The sequence below is a fragment of the Aplidium turbinatum genome, chromosome 12 (assembly GCF_918807975.1).
Source record: "Aplidium turbinatum chromosome 12, kaAplTurb1.1, whole genome shotgun sequence".
Taxonomy (NCBI): Eukaryota; Metazoa; Chordata; class Ascidiacea; order Aplousobranchia; family Polyclinidae; genus Aplidium; species Aplidium turbinatum.
The window spans coordinates 13396757-13416984 of record NC_137483.1 but is presented as its reverse complement, the minus strand read 5'-3'; the positions used below and the strand labels follow the sequence as shown (position 1 = coordinate 13416984).

General features: G+C 35.9%; 2 protein-coding genes across 2 annotated transcripts in view; one reads left to right on the top strand and one right to left on the bottom strand.

Moving 5' to 3' along the window:
• LOC145781200 (gap junction delta-2 protein-like) lies at nucleotides 1-9036 on the bottom strand. The gene is made up of 7 exons (XM_082592979.1): nucleotides 8853-9036; nucleotides 8409-8543; nucleotides 6046-6228; nucleotides 3164-3225; nucleotides 2524-2701; nucleotides 1399-1581; nucleotides 1-1055 (listed from the first exon to the last, which is right to left on the bottom strand). The coding sequence occupies exons 1-7, from the start codon at nucleotides 8886-8888 to the stop codon at nucleotides 609-611; spliced, it is 1224 nt and encodes a 407-aa protein (XP_082449105.1). The 5' UTR covers nucleotides 8889-9036; the 3' UTR covers nucleotides 1-608.
• Nucleotides 9037-15958: 6922 nt separating this feature from the next.
• Nucleotides 15959-20228, top strand: part of LOC145781138 (solute carrier family 2, facilitated glucose transporter member 5-like) — a 177474-nt gene continuing 173204 nt past the window's right edge. Inside the window, exon 1 of the mRNA XM_082592900.1 lies at nucleotides 15959-16022. The gene's annotated coding sequence lies outside the window, so the exon portion shown is untranslated. The remainder of the gene's footprint in view (nucleotides 16023-20228) is intronic.

Genomic DNA, 20228 nt, shown 5'->3' with positions numbered 1-20228 from the left:
ACCTATAGACTTTTCAAAAATCTTAAAATCAAGATGTTTCCAAAACAAAAAAGCTCACAGGAATTTAATGATAATTAAAATTGGCTAAGCTACTTTCAAAACGAAAGTGACTGTCAGTCAACAACAGAAACAGTATTTATCATCGCTTGCAATACTTTGCAATGCAAACTAGTTACACACAACATGGTGTTTTGAAAGAAACTGAATTTTATAGGCTACGTAATATTTGGATCACGTAGCCTATACGGCTATACGCCCAGTTAATTTTTTCCTTTAGCTTAATTTTTTTACCTTTTTAAACAAGTTAAATATGGTCGCATTTTTTGGGGTGCATTTTTGTTTAAAAATTTTAAAATATGATTTTATTTGGTGCAAGCAAAGGTAAAATTTATAGATTACATAAGTCTGTCTAAAATCCCCATATGAGGAGCGAAAACAAAGATATCATTTTAAGATGCGCTCTTGACCATTGGTCTTACTTTTTGCATAACTTCGATTGCAAAATTGTTAAGCCAATATTGATCATCATTTGATCATAATTTTATTAGTTTGCATTTGCACTTTTGTACTTTTAGAAGAAACGCCAGCTTAGTTAAAACTCCAAAGATTTAAACATAGTCGTTGTATCCGCTGCCTTTTGGCTTTTCTACTCGTGGGTACGCCATGTAGGGTTGTTCCGTTGCTTGAGCGTCAGTTACAACTGGGACTGGAAAGTTATGGCTCCGAGAAGAATTAGTTGCGCTAGGAGCATCATCTGGATAAGCCATGTATTTTGGCGTTTGAAGCATCACATTTTGTCCTTGTAAGACTCCTTCATTTAAGCTAAAAGACATTCCAAGCGGATGTGGCCCGATTGCTCCAGTCGAAGGAGTAACATCGGTCTCATGGATGTTGACGGTCCCTCTGTAAGCTGGAGGAGCCGTGTGAGATGCACTTAATGTTCCTCCATCAAGAATTTCTGCATCTGCGATATTTATGGGCCTGGCAGTCTCGGACATCATGTATCGTCGCAATCTTCTTCTTTTTCTTTCTAACTTCTTTCGACGAATGCAAAACTGAAACGTTTATAGATGATAGCTTATGCAAGTAGCATTGTATTTTTTTACAGTGTTGATAAACAAGTAACTTTGTTGAACCATGAACATGCTAAACAAAGGAATTAACGACACGGCGTTTAATAGAATATACAAAAACAAACTAATAATTTCATTTTATGTTAGCCTACTAGTTCAGATGCTTGATAAAGGCTGACATGAGTAGGGCCTATAGATGATAACTTTTGGAATTTTTAGTTTATTTTTAATTAAAAAAATCGCTGAATTACGGTGATTCAAAATTAGGCTATAAGAAGATATCAGTAAAATGCTGTTGATCATGTTTTGTATTTTTATAACTTACTTGCCAAAATAGGTAGAACAGTTCTGCAATATTCAGAAACAAGCAGATGACCGCAATAACAAACATAAACCAAATAAATATTGTTTTTTCCATGGGTCGTGACACAAAACAATCAATTACGTTTGGGCATGGGTCACCGAAGCATTTGTACAAGTCATGGACTTGGAAGCCAAACAGGTAGTACTGGAAAATAAATTATACATTACAGGAACATGTCAAAAACTTTTTGCTACTCTACTCATTAATTTTTCATTTCTTGAATAAAATGAAGTGGCCTAACATACTGTACAGTAGTTGCTCTAAAAAAGTATTTGAATGCATGCACATTACGCAAAAGATAAGAATAAAGATAATAAATTCCCAGACAGCAAATCAACTGTTTTTACATTGATTCAACGTCTGCAGACGTTTCAATGTAAAAACGATTGATTTACTGTCTGGAATGCTTGGAGATAGACTGTTTTAAAAAGTTTTGTGGAAACTAAAGTTGTTCGAAACAAACTTTTTTTGGTCAAAACGAAATCTTTGATATAAAAATTTGATTCGAAACGAAATCAAGACCAGAAACGAAATGTTTTGAAATGTGCACTGTCTGCAGTTATTTCAGTTCAGTTTATTTTTGTTTTGTTGGCGAAAAATAAAAAAACAAAAATATACAAAAACACAAATAATTCGCACAACAAGAATGGCAGCGAAAGACCAAAACGGAAACGGATTATATTTTTTTACAGGGGTACCGTTAAGAGCAACTTTTATAGGCAATGTTGAAATCATTGCAAACATGTTGAAAACATAATGATAATTATTGTTTTCGAAAGGATTAACAATTTTTGGGCTGAATATTATTTTTCTATATATCCCAGCTGCTAAAATGCATTGGCTATAGTAATGTTGGTCACAGTAATCAATCATCAGAAGAGGAACCGAACATAAAAACGAAGAGCAGATACTCGTCAGAGTGGTCTACTGAAGTATAACTTAACTTAAACATTATGTTGAAATTTCCAAGCTCAATCAACGGAAAAGGTGGCGTGTTACACAACCAGTCAAAATTCAACAACCCTTCCAAGTAGCCTACATTCCTAAGCATGTGCAGCTTAAAACAAACATTTGTTAAAACTATACCTGAAAATAAATAAACATAATTTCAACTCCAGTCCTCATGACCACCGATAAACCATATAGCACATAGTGTTGTGCAAAGGCCGACTTGTCGTCCCCAAACATTTCCTGCACTACAGTTCTCCTTGGTTCAGGGGGCTCAGTGGGACCATTAAAAGATGACGGACGTGTCATCTGAGATCTGCAAATTTTTAGTAGTTGCTAAACTGTGAAAAATCATGTTGTTAACATTGCTTGTTAAAACGTTTCTTTGACTAAAACTAAACTTAAGCCATAGTAATGAGTGAAAATCACTTCTCCATTGTACCGTTTTTGGGACACGATGCTGTGTATCAGCATGACTGAAAAAAAGTATCAGAAATCTGTCCAACACATTCCAGAAAAGTGTATCCGTGTAAAAACATATATCAATAACGTGGACGTAGAAAGAAACCAGTACACCATCATAACCACAACAACAAAGCAGCCTGCCTTGTTTGGATCTGTTGCAAGTTTTTATGATTTAATGTTGATACTGTTTTCCCTAGATCAATACATTCACGGACTCCTTTAGGGATTCACCGACGGCGGGTGTTGTAAAAGAAATCACAGTCGTAAAGGCTACACACCACATGCAAGAAATAAACATCCATGATACAAGTACCGTTTGCGTCTTCTTTTATCATCTTCATTGTTTGCACCTTCTTTTCCTTCTTGCTTTTTATTCTGCAGATACATTTACTCTGGTTACAGTTGGTAACTTTGATTTTTTATCGTAAATACAACATTTCCTGAAAAAATTTTACCGTTTGAACAATCAACGCAGTAAAACAGGCAACAGATTTATTGATTTTGTTTCGTATTGTAGATTGAAAACAAATGAAGATTTTTTCCGTTTTGGAATACTGTGTGTATCTTCATGCGAATGAAACACAACAGTTTGTTTTTATGCTCATTTGACTCTAAAAAAGAATTTTGTCCAATGCAACAACCTATTTAGTTATAGATACAGTCAGTGGCGGATTCGGAGAGAAGGAGTGGATCCGGAGAAGAGTATCCAAAGGGGGTGAGAGGGGTGATCACCCCCCACTCATTGGAGTGGTTGAATTTAGCCCACTATCTAAAAATCCCCCCTCCCCGAATTCTAAAAGTGGATAGAGCCTCTGCAATCGGCCCTTTTAAAACACAGAGAAGTAACTTTATTTTTGGTGTATTTGCAAGTTTGGATTAATGTGGACTTACACATCATCACGTTTTGTTAAAATCACCCCCAACTCCCTCCCCCCCCCCCAAGGCTACTTATTGGATCCGCCTCTGAGTGCAATTAAAGTATAAGAAACACATGCTGGGGTCAGTGGCGTGGCGATTGGTAGTTTGCAATTCGTACCTTGTCAGAAGGATAATTTTGAATTGGTAAAACACATTCACATGTTACATTTTATATTGGGATGAGTTGGTGAATACACCACGCTGAGCTAAGCTGGCAGGTACTATACCGTACTAAACAGTAAGCAATTTGTCGTACAATTTGAATTCTTCAAAAAAATCAATTTTTTAAATAAACTTTCCAATGTCTCTTGGGAGTTCGAAGTCAAGCCTGCACAGGGCACATACAGAGAAACCGATAGAAGCAAACTACAAGCAAATCGGACCAGACCGTTACTTTCTTTTGAACTAATTGAAAATCTACTTTTAAAATCGATATTTTAAAGGTTGTGTTTCTTTTGATTGGCAAAAAAACAGCAAAAATAAATTCGATTTCTGTTTTGACGATCGCCTGCCAAGTTGTCAAGGTTTTAAGCTTAAAATTGAATAATAGCTTTTTCCAAGCAATTTGGGGATCATCTTCAATTATTTTCACATGTGCCAACACAAAATCAACGTAATAGTAATGAAAGCTATCGATAGGAAATAATCCATTTGAGATAAGGGCTTCCTAAATTGCTATATCATTTTAGAATATGACGTTTGTGTAGAATAATTTTAATTTTTGATCAGCTTTGCTTGCAAAATTTATGCTCATGTTTTGCCAGATATTCAAAAATAGGAAATGTTTCAAATTTTGTAGCAATTTTCTTCTGGACAAAGAAAAATATTTAAAGTCAATTTTTCACATGACCTAAAAAGAGGGCATATTTAAACTTTTCAAATGTTACCTATTTCCTTTTAAGTTTACACCCCCATCAATGTTAGATAACAGTTAGTAGCCTACACGATTTTTAACAACAAAACTGGCCTAAACAAGCAGATAAAAACAACTTAACATAACCAAAATACATTTTCGTCAGGTTGTGGTTTCATAGTTGTAATAAAAACGCTTAGGTCAATGTTGCTGAGACCACGAGATGGTTGTTCGTCTCTGAGCTCATATAGTTGGGCTCTAGGTATAAAGACCATTCTTTCATATATTGGCAAGTGATAGTGTCAATCAACAAGCTTGAAGAAAATCTTTCAATTAAAAGCAAAAACTTGCAACCAGTAACGTTGACAAAGGGAGTCCAGGGGGTATTTTTAGATCTGGGCGGGGATGATTTTTGGAGTCTAATTTTTCCAGAGAGCCCAAAAAATTGAAAATCTTTCCACTTTTTGCTTGTTTTTGGATATAGGTCAGTGCATTTTTATAAGAAGTATTCTAATTTGGGGCTCGAGGATCTCATTGTTGCCCGGCCGAAGATATCTTCTCACCGGCCCTGCTTGCTACAGCCGGTCAATGTTCAGATTTTCTACAATCAGGCCTATCTTGCGACATTATGCGAAACGACCAGACTTATAAGGTTTCGACAAAGCTTCACTATTTACGCAAAAGTGTTCGTTTAATAATTTTGACCGTCAAAAAGCTTCCGGAAACGATCAAAACAAAATATTGAAATTAGCCTGCTAAAAAGTTTACTTCGTTTGAATGGAGCATGGCTATTTTCGCCTTTGAAGATTATCATCTTTGCATTAATTTGAATGTCTTGCAAAGACGGCTGTGCAAGTGTGCATGAGTTTGATTACTTATACAGTAACTTGATAAAGCATACCGGTACTCAAAAGCACGAGCTTGACAAGCCATCAGTTTAGACCAATGCAAAGCTAACCAAAATGGTTGAAAATGGCGACGTGTTACTGCTATATTCTTCATCAACCTGTTCTGGCATTATTTACGTTGTCTTTTTTATGATGTTATCCTTATTCTTATGTTCAATGACCATAACCCAGAGCATCACACAAGCTCTTGATCTATCGTTGAACTCTGCCAAGTTTTGAGCAACACATTTAAGTTTCCCACCATGGCATTCAGGCAGATGTTGCATTGATCCTTCGTTAAAATGACTCTTCCGAGCGCAATTAACTCTCTCCGGTGGATTTCTAGAAGACTTTTAAAAACGGATCTTTCTCGAAACGTGCAAGTTGTCCAGGGGAGAGTTTATTGGCATGTATCGACCATGCTGTTTTGTGTCAGTAATTAATCTAAAAAACGTTAGACTATTTAATTTGTAACATCCCACCGGAAAATAGATAAATTCAGAAACTAGATTAGACCTATTAGCTTATTTTACTTACCGGTGATGGTGTTGGGCCAGTGACGGAAGATTTTTCTTTATTGGGAGGCTTTTTCTTTATTTGATGTGCTGAATAAACCATGAAAATAATTGATGGAGTAGTCACCATTATGATTTGAAATGACCAGAAGCGAATGTGTGATATAGGAGAAAATTTGTTGAAACATACATTTGAACATCCAACCTGAAACCACAATAGACAGTATGTAAATTGATTGAGACAAACTTTTTTATAAAATATAATTCGGTGTCTAATCATTACCAACTACCATCTGACCGCCAATGTTTGAGCTATGGTTTGAGCCTACACATTAAGGTCCAATCAAGGACGTAGCCACGGGTATAATACTGTACTGTATATGCCATTTAATGTTTGAGATGATCTGGTCAATATCATAAGTTGAAACCTTTTGCTATTTGATGAAAAAGTTTAGAGTATTTCAAGATTGGTTTGGTTTGAAAACCTTTGCAAAGAAGCAGTTTTGATTGTAGGTCGGTTATCTTGCATGACAACACAAAAGTTTTCTGCACGCCAACAAATGCTTTAGTTCTGTTTTAATAGTAGAAATGGTTGGTTAATTATAGGCAAGTTTACCAAAACTATGGCTTGCGTACAAGTTTTAACATCAAAATTGGAACGTAAGCTCATTTCTGACACTTTCTTTTAGCAGCCGGTTTGTCATAATGTGAGTCAAAAATTAGCAGCAATACCAAATAAAAAAGGCTAAAAAGTGTCAGAAAAAGATTGAGAAACAAGCCAGCATATGCCAAAAAGTGGTCTAAGAAGCCAGCAAAGTTCAAAATTTACAGTTAACACTTTTCTTTCAGGCTACCACAACCAGATGCAACGGCCATTCGTGCACATTTTGTGTAAACCAGATGTTTGCTCAAGAAAACTTAAGTGGGCCTACACTACGTTGTAACTTCTATGAAAAGTTTCTTTACGCACACACCTGTAATCTCATTATTATTTCATGCCAAAAGTATTAATGAACTTGCGGATAAGTAGTTTTTTCCATTTTGTCGATTTTTTATTGCATTTTTGTAAAAACGACACCGAACGCTTACAGAAGTAATTCAATTATAGAAACTATATTTGCAAGTATCTTTATTTTCAAGTAGCAGGTGCATGAACTAATGACTTATCATAAATATAGCCTATATATCTTACGTAAGTAGGTCCATTCGGATACTGCGCCAACAAGCTTATTGAAAATTAGAGTTTGCTTCAAGAATTGCAATCCCTGGTTTTACAAAAGCCTAAAACTGTTGCCTAGTTTGAAAAAAATCTTTCGAATATTTTCATTTTTAACACAACTTTGCCGAAAACACACAGTCACTCGATCTCAAAACTAACTTTTGTTTAAAAATCCGAGATAAACATGAGAGAAGTATATCTTGTGAACAGAAACTGCCTTATTAGCGATTTGAAACATATACGGTGTTGCTGAGTATTTTTTAAAAGCTATTTCAATTAAAATTCTTGCCGAGTTTCTTCATGGGCAGCATGCGAGTTTTACATTTAAAACATCTAAGCTACTTTTAGTACACAGCCATTTTAGTCATTTGAAGATATTCTGCTTTAAGCAATGACGCTGAATATAGGCACAAGGTGTCTCAAAGAGAAGTCGTACTATTCCCCTGGGAGCTGAAAATTGTCATATGTTATATTACAGCAAATGTCAGGGAAGTTTATCTCAGAAAACTGTTTTCACTTTCAGCTCAATTTATACAAGATTTTGGGCCTTCAAAATTTACCCAGTGTAGGCATCATTGTAAATCTATTCCATGAAGGAGTATTGCAAAAAGAGCTCTCGGCAACCACCAACAAGAAGCAATTGTATTCTTGTTAACCGTGACACAACGTTGCATAATTCATTGAAACTCATTGTGTGTGTGTGTTGGGCTGTCGTGTTTCCAGATTTCTTTACATGACAGTTTTTTAGGGTTTGATGATCTTTCCTTGGTCGATAAATTGACGAAATGAAAGCCTGTCAGTGAAAGATAGCTGCATGAAGATAGCTGCATTGGAGGTGTATTAGCCAGAATTTGCAGCATGGTAGCATAACGAAGCAGCCATTGCCGACACAAAATTAGGTTTTACAACAGGAAAATTTTAAGTTTATTATCTTTCGGGTTCTGATTTAGCCTATACCATAAAAAACGTGAAGGAAATGTTTGTAAATAACTTCAATGTTTTTGCAACCAAGGCTCTATTCCTTTAACACCCTACGCCTCAAGGTGTTTGAAGTATGTTTTATAAAAAAAATTGTTGGCACTTTACTTCTATTTTAAACGCTTTTGCGACATACGCTACAATGATTTTATCTAAAAGACCTACAAAAGCAAAATAAACATAAAAACCTGCAATGTGTTGCATTTAAATTCGCTCTGTTCATCAGAATACACCCGATCACCAACGCTGGAGACGACAACGATCCGAAAGACAATCAAGAATGTGATCCAAAACTTTCCAATCAAAGTAGAATGTTGATTGACCTGAAAACATTTGAATCTCGATTGAATTTTCGCCTTCTTGCAATCGATATTTTTACTTCAATGATTAATCTTAACTAATCTCACATCAGAGTCTTTGAGTTTGGGACTGATGGTCAAGTAACGAATTCCAAACGTGTCTAACCAGCATGAACTTAAAAACAATTTGATTTGCTTTGAGGCTGGCTGGGAATGAAGAGCACTTTTTTAAATTGTCAACTAATATTATATACCGAAAACTTTCAGCCTTTACATTATCAGAATTTAATGATGACATATGACAAGCTTTTCAATGCAAGTGTGACCACTGACCTTCTGCAACCAACGCTCGACAAAATGCCAAGACATGGTGTTTTAATGCTCTTGACAAATTCCCAAGCTACTTGAATGCTTCTCTTGTAACTTACACCATCATTGACTTTATAATTGATCCTTTATCATCATTGACTCAAGTTTTTATCATTAAACTTGCACAGTTTTTAACACGTTTAAAGAATAATTCGTTTCTATGCTTCTGTTTCTATAAAGCAAACGGTTGTTACATTTTGTGAATGCATAAGCGACTTGAGCTAAATTTCTAACTGTATACAGAAAGTTCGTAAATTTTAGGTAGTCACTGATCCGCCGTCCTACGTTATTTACTGAATTTTGCAACAGTCAGTAGCAGGAGGAGTAGCTGCATAATCTATTGCTGCTCTGCGAGCTCCGTATGAAATTAATTAACCAAGGAAGCTGTGTTTATCTGGAAAACAAATTTTCCAGGAGAATGTTTTTACATCAGCTCTTGAGGAGCAATACGTATTAACATGCTTTTTGTCATGCTTCAATATCTTAACAGCATAACCATAATCAATAAAAATATTTGTAACGATGCCAAGACAAGGAATATTACTGGCAACTTTGTTGATATTGCTATTTGTGACTCAAAGAAGATCAGACCATTAGTAGTCAAAACTAATTTACAATCTTCTTCTTCTTTTTTTATTGTCGTACTTGATTCCAAGCATTGACTGCATTTTGTACAAAAAATTTCCAAGATTCTCGATGTTTAGTTGTGTGTATTAGGTGTACGTTGGTATTGGTTCTGACGGTTTTTGGTTTAAGTGGGGTACAATACAGTACAGTAGGCCTATTATATGTTAAACAGAGACTTCTTGTTACTGTACATACGTTGTAATATAGCTCATGGAATAAGATCAGGCAACTGATCTTATTCAACATAAACATTCTACTACACAGTTTGTATAATCCTAAACGTTTTTTGTCAAAATCGATATGCAGATGCAGATAAGCAAATCAGTTTTTCTTGTGCTGTTTGTATTTGAATCAACACACAGCTTTATTTAAAGCAAAAATACCATTCATAATATTGACGCTGTCACAAAACAACTTTTTAAATATTCAAAAGCATTGGCAGCCTGTCTTTCTTGCGGTTTGTAGCCTATTCTTATAGCGTGAAATAGTCTTGCTTGACAGAAAGCGATCTGAGCTGCGAAATCCCTACGGAGCTTTAATTATTGCCAACGTCAGACCACGTACATAGTTGAGGCAATCAATAAACTTCGATAAAATCAATGCATTTTTTCCAATTTAAACTCAAACGATAATGAGCATGAAACTTTTCTATGCTTTACCTTGCAAAGCAGATGTCTACGTCACTACAGGCAGGCCAGTTTTCGACTTAGAACTTTTGATCTTGTGTCCGCTACTTCTGGCTTAAGTACGCTGTTCGGCTCATAGGTGTTGCGTATGTTTCGGAATTTTTAAGGCTATTTAACGATGATGTCACACACTGTATTTTTGACACGAAATGTTATAATCCTTGTGGATAAAACCTAACCAATATTCCATGCGCCCTATTCGCCACTGACTAGCGCTCCGAAAGTTTTAGTCTACCTGAAAACTCCAAGTAGCCTCCTAAAGGCTTTGACTTGTGCCTTTCTGTGCACTTTAAATCTTCAACCAGCGAGCACATAAGCTTGCATACGATAAAAAGCAACCTGCCTTTTTCTAAACAGTAGTCTCAATAGTGTTGTTATTGTAGTCGTGCATAACAAAAGATCCTCTTTGTAATTGCATGGTCTATTTTTTTCACACCGCTCTAACGGTGCCGGCATGTTTGCATGTAGGTAAAGATAAATATAAAGTTTTCCATCCAGCAAGGCTGAAAGGTCATTGTTTAATTCGTGCCTGTCAAATATCTTTAACTGATCGAAACTTTAATCCTTTTAAGAAAACAGTGGCAATTTCTAAACATGTTTATTTACATTAGTTTGTTGTTGAAGAAATCGTTTTCAAAATGAATATTAAAATCTGATACTTTTCATATTCCGTGTGTTTAAAAAATGAGATTGCCTACTTCTGACAAAGTTTGTCGAAATGATGTTAAAACCACTGTAATGATGTCGTAATGATTTTAAACTAATTAAACTGTAAAGAAATATTCTCAACCTCATGCATACATTTTACTTTCCCTACTATTGAGAAAAAGATTTCGTAAACGTTTTTCTTTGACACCGACAATGTATGACATCTTCACTTTCGGCCTGAAATTGGAAATAATATTCTCTGAGCAGCACAATATTTAAAAAAAATGCAATGGACTGCCCTTCCATCAAAACTATGTAATCGTTTTCAATTTTTTTTTGTTTTTAGTATTGTAGAAATAGGTAATTATAGTTGGTTCACCCCATGAGGTATTGAGGTAAACCCTTCAATATTTTTCGAGTTTTGCTCAAGTAAACTACGAATTTTAATCCATGAATTTCTTTTCCAGCTCGTTTCGCATGTAGTCTAAAGTGAAATTAGTGGCCGATACTTTGGTTCAATATCTTCGACGTAAGCAAAGTTGAATATTTTTCTTTAAATTCTTTTTATCATGAGAATCACCAAACTCACGGTGACCATGGCAACAATAACTACTAAAACCTTCCATGGCAGTAAAACTCCAACGACCAACGACCTTAATACATCACGCTATTTGGTGTAACAAAACATAGCTAGATAGATTGTAGTAGATATTGTATTTTTGATTTTCTATCAGAGTGTATGCAAGGATATGAAATAGAACCTTGTAATAACCAGGTTGCATTTTGGATTGCTTGATTGTGGGAATGTTTATTGTTGGAGTGAGAGCTGCTTTGAGAACTTAATCTTGACAGTTTTGCCTACTTGCAGAGCCGTTGAGCCACTGACGCAGGTTCGATTACCGAGATTGACAAAATGATTTCATTTTCTGTTGTTTTTTTGTTCAAGAGAAAAAAAGTTTTGTCTGGGTGAGCAAACCCAACTGTCAACGTATGGAGTATGGACCCATTGAACAGAAAACCTCCAGTCGATCCGTCTCGATATAATACATTAATAGCACAGTCGGTTAACCGCCAAACATTGTCAATGAAGAACAGCGAGACCAAGAAACGATAGTTTGTTTGCGCTTGAGCAACGCACTTCAAGGACAGCTCTCCATTCAGAGATACCTTGTAAATGTAGCCTAATAATTTACAAATAACATCGCTTCCAAAAGCAAAAACTCCACTCTGTCAATCTCGGTGATCAGACCTGAGTCAAAGGTAAAGTTTTAACAAGCATATGCGAAACAACGGACATTAAGATCTCTAAGAGGGTTCTCAGTTCAGTAATAAGAATTCCTACACTTGATCAATCATTCCTATATTAGCTCGAAAAAATTGATTACTCTAATTGTTAACTTACTATTAGTTGAGCAAGCGATGTATTTACTTTGGAATATTTGCTTATTTTCTCAAATTTTAAAAAGCACAAAATTTCTCCCCCTTCATTCACTGCTGAAAACATGCGTATTGCGTACTCGATGCTATCGGCTAGGTCAGTGGTTCCCAACCAGGGTGCCGCGGCACACAGGGGTGCCATTTACAATACTCTGGAGTGCCAAAAGCGATTTCTCATATTCAGTTTTATCTGTCTGCAAGTAGTCACCTAGGATCAATATTGCTGATAACAATTTTTATGCACGATTGTTTTTGTTACATCATTCAGGGTAAATTTTGTCATGCCGTATGCGCATAGCTATACGATGTTTCGGGATCACAAATTCTTAGTATGGCACCCTTATACTGTTGTGGCTTATGATGTCAATGTCTGTACAAATTGTGCTGATTGTCGACTGTAATTTGGTAGGTAAATGCTCTGCTTGGAAAGGCTTTTGCCCATTTTTTATGCTAAGAGAGGAGCAATACAGTATATTAAACTCAATCAATTACAGCATATTAAGTTTGACTTTGAAAATAAAATTTTATTTTATTTTTTATCGAAATGTTGTTTCAAAGTGGTATTAAAGTTTCAAGTAAATTGAAGTGTTACTAATATCGCATTGATTTGTAAAAGTGTTATTATTGATTGATTTTACCACGGACACAACAAGCAAACTTGCCTACTTTTCTTTAAACTGCATTAAAGCTGAAAGTCAAGCAGAAAAGCTACGGATACTAGTTTTTAAAGAGCTTGGTGTAAAATGGTTAAGGTTTATTCCAACAACTTGCTCATTCGAGGTGAAAGATCGTTTGTCTTTCAAGAGTGCCACAAAATATTTTTATCTTCTGAAGGGTGCCGAAAGCCTAAAAAGGTTGGGAACCACTGGGCTAGGTTAATAAAGTGTGATTTAGCGAGCGAAGCTGGCGAGAAAAGTTTCTTAAGTACGCACACAGAATCTGCTTTTCAGACCTAACTCGCTTGTGCTATTCAAGGCCCTACTCTTCTTCTAGAAATAAGTAGGCTACCCTCAAATGAAAATGACTGAACACTAAGTCACACTAAGTCAAAGATTTAAAAGCAGACACTTACTTCAACTAACTTTGCTGTCTCTATTAATTCTATATAAAATAGTGCAGACATTCACCAGTCAATCATTTCAATGACAAGGTTATTACTGCTCTGATCATGAGTTTATGTTGTTCTTTTTTCCTTTTATTTTACACAAAGCTCTATAATTTTACGTCCATCTAACATTCGCCAACAAAAAATAAATAAAAATCCTGTGAATAACTCAGAATTTGTCACTTTGCTGAATTATTCATGACGCTTGTTGATTGCGACTTGAAGAGGCCATTGTTTGCAGGTTTCACTACAACACATTAGGTACCAGATTAAACCGTAAGCTAGCTTTGAAACCATGGTTTTGTCACAATACCTCTCGATTGAATGCCTTCACATATTGGAAGCCCAAGCAACGTCAAGGCTATTTTACTTCACCAGCTAGCTTGCAACAGCAGGCATATCCTTGTTACTGTAATTCACCAGCATCTGTCTGCTACAGCTTTCAAGTCACTATCGAAAGTGCAGTCTTGTGATAGAAGCTTTTTTCTTTTCTAAAGCTAAAGGTATTTGCAGTCTTGTACAAAGAAAGGATGCTGAAGGTTGACAAGAACCTTCAAGAACGAAATATCCCCTTTGAGATTCGATTTACTGCCTGTGTATGGGTAACTGATGCAAGAGTGATGGATTCTGATGAGTAATCCACATTGCTGTTAAGCTTGAAACATTTTTTTATATTCTTTTTGTTAATTTATGGACCATTTTCAAAAAATTTCGTTTTTACCAATATTAAATTTATGAAATGAATATACTGTAGTTTCCAGCCTTGCATCAAAATTTAAATTCTTTCTTAAAAAACTGTTATCCATCTACCATCCAAGTCTATTCCTGCTCTTCAACGATTTTAGCTTCTTATCAGCTGAAGCTCTTTTATGATGAAAATTTTGAACAGAAACTTTAGACATAGTCACAAAATAACAAAGACCAGCTTGAGAGTGCCCGTTGTTTTAAATGCGTTTTCGATCAATTAAACTGCTTTTGCTTTGCTGAAGCACCTTGAAGTTTGCTTGGAATAAACTTTTTGGCGTCACCGGCATATTTTATTGATTGGACTTACTTTCGATGAAATTAAAAATAAAACCGTTTTGCTTTTAATCAAAAGAAAAACATTTTGTGTGACATACTAATGGATTTTCTAATACATGCTATAAAAATTTGCAATTAAATCTCACTTTTTTCTAATTTGATCGATTTTCTGGTGCCGGTCGTATGCTGTGACAAATTGTGCCGCCAAAAAAAGCAATTCAATTTTTTTTTGACATGTCAAAACGTCTACAATATCGACCCATGCAAACTTTTTAAATCCCTCCTCGTCATTTCATGCCAAAGATTAAGGTAAGATTGTGAACGACAACTATAAGGCTGTCATAGAACTGTACCATAATGACTTTGTGCTCAAGTTTGTCCAAAGTAAAACCATTAAAAAGACATAAAGATCTTATATCTGATGTACTGATCCAAAATAGGATATCCGACCAAAATAAAAAAAAAAATTTAAGAAAAAGCCCGCGGTCAAAATTAATTATTTTTTATTGAATGGGCAACAGCGAATTACAATCGAATCAATATAGAATCTAAAAAACGCAAGGGAAACATAAATTGAAAACTTTGATTAAATGGAAATCAATCCAAAGTTTAAACCTGAAGAAAGAAATGAGAAAAAGTTCTTTTTAATTAATGAAATCTAAACTTCAAATGTTTTTCCAAGAGATTTCAAAGAAGAAATAAAAAGAGTGAAGAACTGTCCAATTTATAAGTTAAGCTGAAGAATAAGGTGCAAAAATGTTCTTCAGTAAAAGAAACACAATTTTAGATATAAAAAAACAAGTAGTTTCTAAACCTTAAAAAGGTTGTATGATCTTACAATTCCGCATGCAATTGATAAAATTTTTTATCTCATGTTCATTTTCGCTTCCCTGCAATTCTTGAAAAAAGTTTGTGTAGTTAGAATGTTGTTTCTTTTTACACAAACCGTTCAAAATTAAGCTCAAAATTTAAAGCAGACAACAACGAAACGTTGCCCTAAAATCCAGTTGCTTTGCTTTCAACCTATATGCAGTTATGCACACAAGTTGTCACCAGTGGCGTATATTCAGGGTGTTCAAGGTGTGCACTGCACACCCCAAGAAATCCAGAAAAAAAGAAAATTTCCATCGGTTGTCGATGTTCGTTACTTACATGATATTCTAACATCTTGCTGCATGCTGATTGCTTTCTTTTCAATTGCAAAACTCGTCCCCTTCTAATTTTAATACTCTAACGTTTGAGGTCATTGCCTTTAATTTTTTTCGGTCATTACCTTTAAGCTGGGTGTGCACCGACAACTTGGCGAGTGCTATTTAAAATAAACAATAAAGAAAAATGACGTCACAAGGCAGAGAAAACAGCAATGGTTTTAGGTCAGCCAGGCTGTGCACTCGCTGATCTGCACACCTTGGCGCGTCATTGGGGGAATCCCAGGCAATAGCAAGTTTTAGCTTGTTGGATTAGAGTTTGAGGTGATCAGCGTTGGAAACAACTTTTGTTAGAACTGAAGCTAAAGCAAGCTTTCTACGACGATGTAATTCAAAAATTTATTGCACAAACAAGAAGAATCGAATTATGCTATAGATGAATTTTCCTTCTGTAGTCGAGGTGTTAAACATTTTCGTTTTTACTAAGTAGGCTAGTACGGCGGATAAAAGTACAGCCGACCAACATAGCAATCGACTTTCTTTTCTTGTTTATTATCGAGTTGCTTTGCTATTGTTTTTTGTTTTAACTTTCACCTGTTTGTTGTTAATTCGCTTGTACATTTCTCAAGGTGTTGCGACCGTGCCTAATCCTTGCATGAAGTAAATCATTTCCATCTCGAGCACGCTTTAACTTTCGCGTTTTTTCAGACTCCTGCTGTGTTATGGCAAGTAATATTGTTCGTTTTGATGGTCGGAAATAAAAAGTGAACTGAAGTATGTGACTTTAGAAATGCAACTTATTTTTGTCAGTTCTGTTCATGTTCAGAATTTGTGCTGAAAATGCTCTCTGAACGCACCAAATTCAATGTTATTTTAAAAATTTTCTGGGGGAGGCCCCCCAGACCCTCCGCTGTTGCTTTGCCGTCACTGAACACCCTGTCAAAGTGGTCACGGTACGCCACTGGTTGTCACTGTGACCAAGAAAAAACAAACGTTTCTAAGAAGACTGATTTGTAGCTACGACTGACAGATCTCATGCATTCCAGGCATATAGCGTAGATAACTCTGCATGGCGAGTGGTGAGAGCCCTGGGTCGGCGTTCGAAATGTCACCTGTTCGACACCGCTCAAGAGCATGTGGCTGTGTCGTTGACAAGACACTTAAAAACATGCCTAAATGTGAACACAAAAATTGGCTTCCTTGCCTTCCCGTCCACTTAATATGAATCTTCACCTACTGGGCAGCCAGGATACAAAAAAAAAAAGTAAGTATGCTACATAATATCAGCTAGCCCTATTCAGTTGTCGCATCAGCAGAAGTTATTATGTAAAATGGTGAATCAAATGCTGCGCAACGATTTTCACATTTGCGAATGCATTGTTTTTCAGGAAGAACATATGAAAAAGGGTTCTGAACAGCACTTTGTATCTAAAGCCCAACTACGGAACACGCTTGAGTTAAAGGACCTTTTCAATAACGCATTAGGCCTTGTCGAAATCTCCACGAATCTACTCCAAGGCTTTAATAAACATGCGACCATACACAGCCTTAAAAACACTTGAACTACTTTCTTTTAGTTGCTAAATTTACTCTGCATCAAATAACTACAGATACAGGAGAAGCAGTTTTACCATTCACAACTGTTCGTTCCAGACATAGCTGTTATCAACTCAAATTGTGATCCTAACACCTTAAAATAAGTAACAGACTAAAATGACTCTACCTACAACTTCTTATATTGATAGCAACACTCTACAGCAGTAGCAAGATATGACAATCAGTCCAGAAAGTAGGCACCTACGCGAAGCCGACTCCTCGATGCACGGTTTCGGGAATGTTTGTCAGATTACTGCCAAAGACAACAGAAATACTAACAAAACTTTCCAAACAATCGATTCTTGTAATTGATGCCAACGCTGTTTTTTGAAAGTAGCGCTTACTTCATGCTTTCATAAGTTTGTTCTGCGTCATGTCAAGAAAAGTTGCGTCGCCTCCTTGTACTGCAAAAGCTGAAGGTCTACGTCAAGCCTTACGTCTTAAAACTGATATAGCAAGAGTCACAGTTCATCAGAGACAAGTTCCTGCTCGGCTTTTTTCTTGGCTGTTAGATGCTCTCTATCCCAAGGCTGCGAGATAAGGGTTAAGTGGGTGGAAAACCATTTAAGTGTTTTCTTAATTTATCACAGATATTTCTGATGTTGAAAGCAATATTGGTCTTATCGATGAGGCAATTCTTTTGTAATTAGACAACATCACATCATGGTGAAGAAACGTCAAAAAATGCAGTAAATGTGAATGAAATAACAGATAAAAAAGATTTTTTTCCACGCACACAGACTTGACCCTTATCTTATGTATAGTGACATGATTGGTCAGCACGCTACACTTAGTCACAATTACCAATATCTGACGTAATTTAGAGAAATTTTAGGTTTGTGAGTTCTCAGCTTGCTTGACGACTGATTGATGATTCCAAGCTTACTGATTTTTTTTCCTTGCAGCCCACAGGGTTTCATCGGTTTCATTGATGCATGTATCGCAGTCCATGACAAGGAAGTAGTAAGCTTATTTGACATCGATGAATCTAATGCTAATTGTAAACGGCTTAATCAAGCTTCATAGCAAGACAAAATATTAACCAAATTTCTTATCTGAACAAATTTCGTTATTGACTCCATCGACTATCCTTGGTTAAAACTGGCAGGTATAGCAGAAGATGTTAAAAGTTTAGCACATGAAAAAGTTAGAAAGTAGTTGTTGGCAGCTGGTGTCAGCCATTAAAAATGAATTTGTTCAAAAACTTTGTAATACTCTAAAGTGGGTTTTGTAATGCATCGATAATTCAGCATGCTGGGTTGGCAAATAAATAAAATATATAAAGCAGACCTGTCAAACAACCAAGTTATCAAGTAAAGATAATCTCCAATCACCATGAAAAACAGAAAAATGATTAGAATTTATAATGCATCATATAAAATTACAAAAATATCCATCAAGGATGAGTTTATTTTTAACTTAAGTTTCACAACATCAAACTTGTATTTTGCATATTAAAATAAAGAAAACGAAAGACTTTATGGCTGAAGTAGCTAGCTCAGTTTTTCCATTCATCGGTGTATGAGCAGATCTTTTCAAGCCTGAGGGCAGGAAATCATCAGCCACTCAGCAGTCTCGTCGTCCAGGACCCTCAGACCATGCTCACCGTTTGGAGGCCGGTGGGTTAGACAGTGGTGGATGACATGGTCTGCGGTCTGTTCAGTGGCACCACACTCGCATTCTGATGAAAGAGTTTCCATTCAGTTTCCAGCGCACATACTATACTCATGGTGTCTGAAAGAGTCTGACTTTTATTGCAGAATATATGTTTCGTCATCGTGTAGTTCTGCATCGTCATAGAACAGTCCTTTGCCACATAACATTGACAATTTAATTGATTACGATTAGTTCCTTTGATTAGCTCATTTAGATCCCCTCCTGTCTGGGTTATGTTATCTTAAGTCTTGTTTTTTGCAGGCAAAAACTCTAGCACTTTTATGTCTTTTTGCCTGTTGCTAAATCAGTCAAAAAGGCACAGCAACTGATAAATTCTTATAGAAACAAATCTGAAAATTGTTTCGGTAAAAAAACTGCTCCATGTCATTTGATAGAAACATTGCTCTGAAGGCTGATTAGGCAAACATGGCACTTGCGTGATGACCTGTTTAACACTTTGCTCCTCAAAGGGAGGCCGGATTTGGCCCCCCCCTCATATTTCCTTTAATTATTTGAAGCACAGTAACGCCATGCACTTGGTTTTTCTTGACTTTTCCTAAAATTGCCAGGCGGATCTGATGATATTAAATTTGATGCTAAAAGTTGTGTAGTTTTCTTGTAAATTCAAGATTTTGGTGAATTTTTGCTATTTCTAGCTAACTTCCAGCAAAGCGTGAAATGGATTACATTGCGATGACAAGCCATAAGCTCATAATTGCTTCGTGCATCGATATGCGCGAGCAGAGAGAAGCATTCTCTTGCTTTCTTTTGTTTGGTTTGACCTCAATAATACAAAGCGCGTTATTTCTTATGCTACAAAGAAAAGCCAGTGATCGCAAAGCTGTTAATTAGAAACAATAATAGCAAACGTTTTTTGCGTTATCAGCTCTACAAAGAAGAATAGCAATCCACGATCAAAATAGTAGACTATGGAGGCCACAAACTATTCAAAACAGTTGTTTCAAGCAGATAATATTCATTGACGAATAAAAAACGTTACAATAAGAAATCTTCTCTTGGATAAAGACACGAAAACTTGGTTTCGAAATAAACGTTCTATGGAAATGCTCTCATTGACAAAACTTGCAATTGAGGAAATGTATCACTGCAAATGCTTTTGGGAGAAGCCGGAGAAATAGCGTTTTTGCAAACAGTAATTGTGAGATACTCAAAATTATGAGATAGGCTTCATTTACACGTAGCAGCTAACTCGATGGCGTCCCTTCATTGATTTATGTCGCCTACTTGTTGTTATGTCCTGTATTTTTGTTTCACAGTGCACTGTGTTTTGTTCCAAAGAGCGCAAAATAAAGATGATAATGCTTCATCTACATTACAAAATATTTTGTAATGTAGGCCTACAAACAAAATGTACAATGTACACAATGTACATTACAAAATATTTTGTACTGTA